The sequence below is a fragment of the Saccostrea cucullata genome, unplaced genomic scaffold (assembly GCF_032062105.1).
Source record: "Saccostrea cucullata isolate Sc308-1 unplaced genomic scaffold, CSIRO_AGI_Scuc_v1 ctg4863, whole genome shotgun sequence".
Lineage (NCBI taxonomy): Eukaryota > Metazoa > Mollusca > Bivalvia > Ostreida > Ostreidae > Saccostrea > Saccostrea cuccullata.
Window position 1 is genome coordinate 26,177 of NW_026930675.1, and position 10,699 is coordinate 36,875.

The 10,699-nt window shown below is 36.9% G+C and overlaps 1 protein-coding gene across 1 annotated transcript; it reads left to right on the forward strand.

The window, feature by feature from the left end:
• The first annotated feature begins 667 nt into the window (after nt 1–667).
• LOC134229576 (ankyrin repeat and SOCS box protein 7-like) lies at nt 668–2,139 on the forward strand. The gene has a single exon (XM_062711328.1). The coding sequence runs from the start codon at nt 742–744 to the stop codon at nt 2,137–2,139; it is 1,398 nt and encodes a 465-aa protein (XP_062567312.1). The 5' UTR covers nt 668–741.
• The last annotated feature ends 8,560 nt before the right edge of the window (nt 2,140–10,699 follow it).

Below are 10,699 nucleotides of genomic sequence, written 5' to 3' on the forward strand. Positions count from 1 at the left end.
AAAAACACAAGTTTTACCAAAATTTTAGAGTTAACTCTCTTTGTTTCCCCAATTAAGTAATGTTTTATGAAAATCCATATAATTATCTACAAAAAATATTAAAAATTCATCGAATATGTTAACTTTTGAAAATTGACTTGGAGGTCGGCGGGAAAACAATACTAGGCCATCGTTCGAAGTTCTTATTTTTACTTATATTTTCTCCACAAAAAAAGATTTTTTTAGCCGGTTCTGAAACCTGTAATTTTCTGAAAACTAATACTTTCAGGAATTAAACAAAATTTACACCGGTCATGCAAAAATTCTGCGTTTGTCAATTTTTCCATTTGTGCGTCTTGGTGTCTCTTAAAATAAGATTTCATGAGAACGAGGATCAAATGCGAAAACAAAAAAAAGTCTTTTCCTCATTTCATGCAGAGACAAATAAGACATTGGTCTTATTTCAAATGATTACAAAAGAGAAACCTTAATACATTTTGCACAGTGAATGAAGTTTTAGTTTTACAGTTGCAACTACACATCCGAAAATTTATATTCCTTTCCAGAATAACCCCAACTCTAGTCAGTACCTTCTCAGTCTCTTTTGCGCTTAATATAACGGAAATTTTCTCATCAAATCACTAAGCTGTTAAGACTGCAATCAACATCGAGGCAAAAATGTAAAGAAGGGGAAAGTTTAAGATATTTATTCGATGTGTCATCACAGTGAATTTAAGGCAAATGACGCTATACCCTTAAGTAATGGGTCCAGCAATGTCATGTCTACATAAAAATCAAAACTTATTGTTGCCTATCCACAACAAAAATCCGTCCCTTACAAAATATATTAGCGAATTTGATCAAGTTCACGTCTCCACCCAGTCTGTGTCCAGGATGTCTGCTGAAAGCATATGTGATCAGAAAAAGGGAAGTTTTCAACAAGTCGATTTGGTTGGAGCAATAGAACGCAATGACATAGATGCTGTCGTAGACCTGATCAACAACTATTCGTTAGAAAGCTGGGGTGATGTTTCCAATTATGTGACCAACAACTATAGAATTCACAACCCCATGGAGACTGCTTGTAATTTGGGACGCACAAATATTATTCACATATTCTTTGACAACGGATGCAGCGCTAATCTGCCAACAAGCTCAGGTCGTTTGATTCATACTGTGTGTAAAAATATACAGACCCGAAAAATTAATATAGAAGATGGTCGCAAACTCCTTAAATTGATGTGTCATCAGAATAATTGTAATGTGAATATAAAAGACATCCATCATAAAACACCAATATTGTATGCATGTGAAATTGGAGACAAGGAAATTCTAGAAATCCTGATGTCTGTCTCTGATCCAGAAATCCTTAAATGCAAAGACCTTCCAAATGGATTCACGCCACTCCATATGTCAACCATGAAAAGTGACCTAGAGTGTGTATCAGTTATTCTAAAGCATTTACCAGAGAAAAATTTTATTAACATTCAGGATAATAGGGGCAGAACCCCCCTTCATTTGTCTTTGATTTCAATGTGCAAAACCCTTCAATATATGAATGAAATAGCATTAGATTCATTAGAGTCTGAGAAAACTTTACAGAGAGAACAAATAAGTAAGCTAAAACTTATTCAGGAAAATTCAATTTCTGTTGTAGAACTTCTTTTATTACATGGAAGTGATCCAAATTGCTATTTGCATAATGGAAGACTTTCGCCAGTTCATTCCATTGGTGAAGATATGCCACTTTACCTTGCTATGTCACTGGTTGCAAATGATCAAACAGCAGACTTCCTCTATGGAGATAAATCAAAGTCCTCAACTGCAGTGCAACCTTTCTTGTTTTCCTCAGTGCCAAATAATAATCTAAAGCCTTCCTCTTATTCATCTCTTGTGAGACTTCTTATCTTGTTTGGTGCTAACCCCAAAGAAAGCAAAGATCTATGGTTAACTTCCTTCCAAGATGAACCTTCTGTGAATCCTCTGATAGAGGAGGTGTTTTCTTACATTGAGAACAAAGGTTGTGGTCCCAATAAACTTTTTCAGTTGTGTAAACAAGTGATTAGACTCCATCTGACTAAATCACAGAGTCTCCATAAAATAGATGAGCTTCCCTTACCTACTTCCATGCAAGCATATATAAGATTTCAATTTCTGTAATTTCCCGATCATGACAAGGGGCACAAGACAGGTGTGACCGGTCGGCAGGGGATGAGATCCCACCTCTGATGTTTTGGAGGTCCATATAATATGAATACATTTTTATATCTCGTAACCAGCCTCTATAACCAGGCAGAGCGCATGCGCGCAACAAATTTACATCGAGTTCGGAAAACAGCAGAGAGGAAATTCGGAATATATAACGAAAACTAGTAGTGCTATTCTCAGATGCAGAAATTTATGCATAATTCAATAAAATTTTATTTAAAAAGCCGAAGAATTAATAAGTCGACATTGCAATTAGTTTTTATTTGTTTATTTAATCTTTTATTTATTTATTTATTTATTTATTTATTTATTTATTTATTTATTTATTTATTTATTTATTTATTTTTATTTTTATTAATTGTAATAGATCTAATTATTGATAAACTAAGTAACTTATTTATTCATTAGGAAATTTATTTGTCTGTTTATTTATGAATACATTCTTTTCTTCATTAATTAATTATTCTAATGAGTAATCAATTCTTCTATTTATTTATTATTCATTTATTCTTTTATTTAATTAATAAATTTATAGATTAATTTATTATTTATGTTTTAATTCATTTATATTTTAATTTGTTTGATTATTTGTTTACTTACTTTATATTTTGCTTTATTGTTTATTTATTTATTGGTTTCCTTCTTTATTTATTGGTTTATTTATTATTTCTGATAATTAAAGTAAATGTTTGATTTACTAATAAATAATTTATTTATTTATTTATCTATCATATTTATTCCTTTTTGTTAACATTCTCTTAAAATTAATCAATTAATTAATTTATTTATTTATTATTTTAATTATCTTTTTATTTATTTATTTATTTTTTCATTTACTATAATTTTTTCTCTCTCTCTCCCTCTCTGTTATAGAAAGGGTCTGTTTATGTATTGCTAGGGTTTATGTTCCCATAACCAGGGTTTGTATACCCATCACCGGGGTCTATTTGCACATCACCAGGGTCCATTTTATCTATCACCAGGGTTTATATACCAATCACCAGGGTCTATATTATCTATCACCAGGGTCAATATTATCTATCACCAGGGTCTGTATACCCATTACCAGGGTCTATATACCCATCACCAGGGTCCATATTATCTATCACCGGGATTAATATACCCATCACCAGGGTCTATATTATCTATCACCAGGGTCTGTATACCCATCACCAGGGTCTATATACCCATCACTAGGGTCTGTATTATCTATCACCAGGCTCTGTATACCCATCACCAGGGTCTGTATACCCATCACCAGGATCTGTATACCCATCGCCAGGGTCTATATACCCATAACCAGGGTCTCTATTATCTATCACCAGGGTCTATATACACATCACCAGGGTCCATATTATCTATCACCAGGGTTTATATACCCATCACCAGGGTCTGTATACCCATCATCAGGGTCTATATACCCATCATCAGGGTCTGTATATCAATCACCAGGGTCTATATACCCAGCATCAGGGTCTGTATACCCATCACCAGGGTCTTTATACCCATCACCAGGGTTTGTATACCCATCACCAGGGTCTATATACCCATAACCAGGGTCTCTATTATCTATCACCAGGGTCTGTATACACATCACCAGGGTCTGTATATCAATCACCAGGGTCTATATACCCATCACCAGGGTCTGTATACCCATCACCAGGGTCTTTATACCCATCACCAGGGTCTATATACCCATCACCAGGGTCTATATACCCATCACCAGGGTTTGTATACCCATCACCAGGGTCTATATACCCATCACCAGGGTCTGTATACCCATCACCAGGGTCTGTATACCCATCACCAGGGTCTATATACCCATCACCAGCGTCCATATTATCTATCATCAGGGTTTATATACCCATCAACTGGGTCTATATACCCAACACTAGGGTCTATTATCTATCACCAGGGTCTGTATATCCATCACCAGGGTCTATATACCCATCACCAGGGTTTGTATTATCTTTCACCAGGGTCTGTTTACCAATCACCAGGGTCCATATTATCTATCACCAGGGTTTATATACCCATCACCAGGGTCTATATACCCATCACCAGGGTCTATATACCCATCACCAGGGTCTGTATACCCATCACCAGGGTCTATATATATGCACATCACCAGGGTCTATATACCCATCACCAGGGTCTGTATACCCATCACCAGGGTCTATATACCCATCACCAGGGTTTGTATACCCATCACCATGGTCTGTATACCCATCACCAGGGTCTATATACCCATCACCAGGGTCTATATACCAGGGTCTGTATACCCATCATCAGGGTCTATATACCCATCACCAGGGTCTGTATACCCATCACCAGGGTCTATATATACATCACCAGGGTCCATATTATCTATCACCAGGGTTTATATACCCATCACCAGGGTCTATTTTATCTATCACCAGGGTCTGTATATCCATCATCAGGGCCTATATATCACCAGGGGTTTTATCTATCACCAGGGTCTGTATACCCATCACCAGGGTCTATATACCCATCACCAGGGTCTATACACCCATCACCAGGGTCTGTATACCCATCACCAGGCTCTGTATACCCATCACTGGGGTCTATATACCCATCACCAGGGTCTATATACCCATAACCAGGGTGTTTTTTATCTATTACCAGGGTCTGTATACCCATCACCAGGATCTGTATATCAATCACCAGGGTCTATATACCCATCATCAGGTTCTGTAATCCCATCACCAGGGTCTTTATACCCATCACCAGGGTTTGTATACCCATCACCAGGGTCTATATTCTCTATCACCAGGGTCTGTATACCCATCACCAGGGTCTATATACCCATCACCAGGGTCCATATCATCTATCACCAGGGTCCATATTATCTATCATCAGGGTTTAAATACCGATCACCAGGGTCTTTATACCCATCACCAGGGTCTATTATCTATCACCAGGGTCTGTATATCCATCACCAGGGTCTATATACCCATCACCAGGGTTTGTATTATCTTTCACCAGGGTCTGTATACCCATCACCAGGGTCCATATTATCTATCACCAGGGTTTATATACCCATCACCAGGGTCTATATACCCATCACCAGGGTCTGTATACCCATCACCAGGGTCTATATTCACATCACCAGGGTCCATATTATCTATCCCCAAGGTTTATATACCCATCACCAGGGTCTATATCATCTATCACCATGGTCTGTATACCCATCACCAGGGTCTATATACCTATCACTATGGTCTCTATTATCTATCACCAGGGTCTGTATACCCATCATCAGGGTCTATATACCCATCACCAGGGTCTGTATACCCATCACCAGGGTCTGTATACCCATCACCAGGGTCTATACACACATCACCAGGGTCCATATTATCTATCACCAGGGTTTATATACCCATCACCAGGGTCTATATTATCTATCACCAGGGTCTGTATACCTATCATCAGGGTCTATATACCAGTCACCAGGGTCTGTATTATCTATCACCAGGGTCTGTATACCCATCACCAGGGTCTATTTACCCATCACCAGAGTCTGTATACCATCACCAGGGTCTATATACCCATCATCAGGGTCTATATTATCTATCACTAGGGTCTGTACACCCATCACCAGGGTCTATATACTCATCATCAGGGTCTGTATTATCTAACACCAAGGTTTATTTACCCATCACCAGGGTCTATATTCTCTATCACCAGGGTCTGTATACCCATCACCAGGGTCAGTATACCCATCACCAGGGTCTGTATACCCATCACCATCACCAGGGTCTGTATTATCTATCACCAGGCTCTGTATACCCATCACCAGGGTCCATATACCCATCACCAGGGTCTGTATACCCATCACCAGAACCTATATATTAATCACCAAGGTCTATATACCGATCACCTATTTCTCGTTATCAACAAGGATCTATCACCAACAGTCTGTATTTATATAGGTTTGGTTTTGATATCACCAAGAGTATGTGCATCGCAGAGGGTCTTTCAAGGGTCTCAGTATCAACAAGGGGAAAATGACTCTATGTATCACTCAGGGTCTTTATCACTAAGGCCTTATGTATAACTAAGATTACGGTATCACCAAGGGTATGTGTATCATTAAGGGTCTGTGTACTACCACTAAAGGTGTCTATCACCAACAGTCTATGTATCACCAAGGGTATATTTATTACCAAGGGTTTGTGCATCATAAAGTGTCTGTCAATAACCAGTGATCTGTGTTTCAACAAGGGTTTCTATCACCAGGGGTATGTATCATCAAGGGGCTATTTATCACCTAGGGTCTGTTTCAACAAGGGTAAATGTATCTCCAAGGGTCTATGTATCACCAAGATAATGTGTATCACGAAGGGTAAATGTATCTCCAAGGGTCTATGTATCACCAAGATTATGTGTATCACTGAGATTATGTGTATCACCAAGGGAACGTGTATCATAAAGGGTCTGTGTTCTACCAGGGGTCTATGTATCACCAAGTGTCTATGTATCACCAGTGGTCTATGTGTCGTCAAGGGTCTTTTTGTCACCAAGGGTATGTGTATTACCTAGGGTCTGTGTATCACGAAGTGTCGGTGTATCAACTAGGGTCTCTGTATCACCAAGGGTATGTGTATCACCTAGGGTCTGTCTATTACTAGTGGTCTTTGTATCACCAAAGGTCTGTGTATCACCTAGGACTTGTGTATCACCAGTGGTCTATGTTTCACCAAGGGTTTATATATCACCTGGAGTCTGTATCAACAAGGATAAGTTTACTTTGGGTATGTATGTCACCAGGGGTCTATATTACCAAGGATATGTATATCACCAAGGGTTTGTGAATTATACTGAAGGTCTGTGTATCACCAAGGGTATATATTGTATCACCTAGGGTCTGTGTATCAACTAGGGTCTGTGTATCACCAAAGGTCTATGTATCACTTAGGGTCTGTGTATCACCAAGGGTATATGTATCACCTAGGGTCTGTGTATCACCAAAGGTCTATACATCACATAGGGTCTGTATATCACCGGTGGTCTATGTATCATCAAGGGTCTATGTATCACCTAGGGTCTTTATCAGCAAGGATCTGTATCACTAAGGGTATGTATGTATGTCACCAAGGGTCTGTACATGTATTACCAAGGATATGTGTATCACCAAGGGTTTGTGTATTATCGAGGGTCTGTGCACCTTTGTCCATCAGCAGGGTTTGAATACGTATCATAAGAGTGTGCATGTTTATTACATATGTCTGAATAGCCATATCAAGGAAATTTTTATCTTGCAGGGTTTTATTGCATTATTTTGTAGGCCTATATGTCTAACATAATTTGCATTATTAAAATGAAATCCAATATTAAGAAGGTCTGTGGATGTGTTTAGTAAAGTTAACCTCTTGTAGAGAAGGCATGATCGAATTGCATAAAGAAATACATGTATATTGATTTTCTTATGATTAAAATTTCTTGATTCTAATATTGATCTTATTTACTTTTTATTTTGTAGTGTAAGCCTGTTAAAGAGGATGCAAAGGACATTCAAATTAACTTAAAACGATGGGCAAAGAGTTTATTTATGTGGATTGTGGAAATATCTTTACATTGTTAATGTGAATCATAATGTATTTAGATTCCTCTTTTGGATAAATTGAGATAAATTTTATTAACAAAATATTTATTTATACCTTAGTCGACTTCTCATTTACTTTATTCGAATGATAGTTGAATATTCGGAACATTTGATGGAAATAAAATTTTAGTAATTCAGATTTCACTTGTACATACATGAGTTATATTTATAACAAAAACCTCCTTACCTGCATCTATAAAAAGTAACATGAAATTTCTATGTGTATGTTGCACATATATGTTAAGAGGCACCTAACGTATTGACAAGGCACGTAACATGGGGTGGTGGTGTTGCCCCCTTCCCCCTGTTTTCTAAACGCATCATTTAACTTTTGAACATATTCATTGAAAGGTCGACCCCCTATACTTTTCAGAAGATCAGACTCTCCTATTCAACATATGAATTATCTATTACAAACCGTTTATGAATATTTTATTTTTTTTATCTTATGATAATGTTTAATTTTCATACATTTATTATAAATCAAAAGCGGCTAAGGGTAAGGATAACAATTTTATACGTAATTTTAATTGGGCGATTGTGGCCGGTGTCAACCCCTTCCTGTCTCAAACAACGTGACAATAGTCAGCAACAAGGCCGGCTAAGAATTACTAGTGCCCTGATCAAAGCATAATTCACCTGTGTAATGCCCCTGACAAAACTATTAGGAGTCCAATTTATTTTGCATATGATCTTTGACCTTGACATTTCACCTTAACAAAACTTTAATCTTGGCCAAAGCTTTGCACTTGATGAGACAGGTCTTTTACATCTTCATGTGAAAAGATATGACAAATGAACTTTGCCATAGACGACTGCATCCCATTCAAAAATCACAGACACTGCATATCATTTCCCTGCAGCAAAACTACACTTTGGTTTTCTGCTTGACAAAATGTCATTATTCAGAATTTGTAGAGTTTGTAGAATGCATCTATTTTGGCACTTTTGTTCTACTGTCATAAACCTCTACATCGAACATAAATGAAATTTGAACTTTGTGTTGGTCGATCTACTTTTATGAGGATTTCTACCATTGCACACTTTATTCATTAATTATGAAGAGATGTATATGTTCAGATTTTCTGTGGAACAAATGAACAACATGATGGAATTTTATGATTTCTTTCCATTTATGAAATACATGTAGATGAATCAAGATACATAATGACTGAAATTTTCAATGTCAAAATATTTCCACATAAATAAAAAAATCTTTGTCTATCGATATAAAGTTCAATGTCCTTTGCTTCCTCCTTAACAGGATTCAACTACAAAATAAAAAAGGTATGCTATAATGACAACATAAAATAATAACTTTAGATCAAGAAATTTTAAAGCCATATATGGCGTAACTGATCAAAAAGTATAATCTTAAAAAATACAAAATTAAGAGAAGAAATATAGTAAATACATCTATATTAAAACTTTTCATACAATTCTGAACACGGAGAACACCTCGTTTCAACTAACTATACGATTTTACCTTCTCTGTATTGTGTTATTTAAATCTTTTGTATTTTCTTCCGAATCGGAGAAAATTCCGAGAATGCAAATTAAATTGTGATATCTTTATAACGCAATTGACTTAGATTTTGTAATGTACGGAAAAGTTCTATCTTTATATAAAGTAATGATACAAATAATAAGTTCTTATTATTTTAGTCTCATAATTTTCATTGTACATACGCCATATATGGTTTTAATCTCAAGACAATCATTATAGTTCATTATACAATTCGATCAGGCCTCTACAAGATGTTAACCTTGTAACTGAACACACCCAAAGACATCCTTAAAAAATTGGATTTCATTTTGATAATGCAAAAAATGTTGGACATCCTACAGAAAATAAGGTACTTCGGCCCAACAAGAGGGAAAATCCTTAATATGGCTTTTCAGACTTATGTAATAAGTATACACACTCTTCTGATAGATTAATGATCATTGCTAATGGACAAAAGTACACAAACCCTTGGTGATACACAGACCCTTGGTGATTTTTAGACCCTTGATGATACATAGACCCAAGGTGATGCATAGACCCTAGGTGAAAACCCTTAGTGATACACAGATCCTTGGTAATACAAAGACGTTAGGTGATACACAGACCATTGTTGATACAAAGGCCCTTGGAGATAAACAGACCCTAGGTGATACACAGACCCTCGGTGATACATAGACCCTTGGAGATAAACAGACCCTTGGTTATACATAGACCCTTTGTAATACACAGACCCTTGGTGATACATTGACCTTTGGTGACACACAGACCCTTGGTAATACAGACACCCATGGTAATATATTGACCCTTGGTGACAAATAGACCCTAGGTGATACAAACAAGCACTTGGTGATAAACATAACCTTTGTGATACAGTCCCTTGGTGATACACATACCGTTGGTGAAACACGTGGCATTGGTAATATACATACTTTTTATGATACATAGACCCTTGATGACAAAGACCCTGCGTGATACATAGAGTCATAGACCCTTGTTAATACTAAGACCCTTGACAAACCCTCTGCGATGCACATACTGGTTATATTAAAAACCAAACCCTTGCAAATACAGACTCTTTCTGATATACACCATTGTTAATATAGAGAAAAGTGATCAATATACAGAAACTGGTAATAAGTATATAGACCCTGGTGATGGGTATACAGACCCTGGTGATGGGTATATAGACCCTGGTGATGGGTATACAGAACCTGGTGATAGATAATATGGACCCTGGTGATGGGTATACAGACCCTGTATACAGACCCTTGTGATGGGTATACAGACCCTGGTTATAGATAATACAGACCCTGTTGATGGGTATATAGACCCTGGTGATGGGTATACAGACCCTGGTGATAGATATAAAACTGTCCCTG

Excerpts from the sequence above, each read along its gene's own strand:
- LOC134229576 (XM_062711328.1), top strand. The coding sequence starts at position 742 with ATGGGTCCAGCAATGTCATGTCTACATAAAAATCAAAACTTATTGTTG.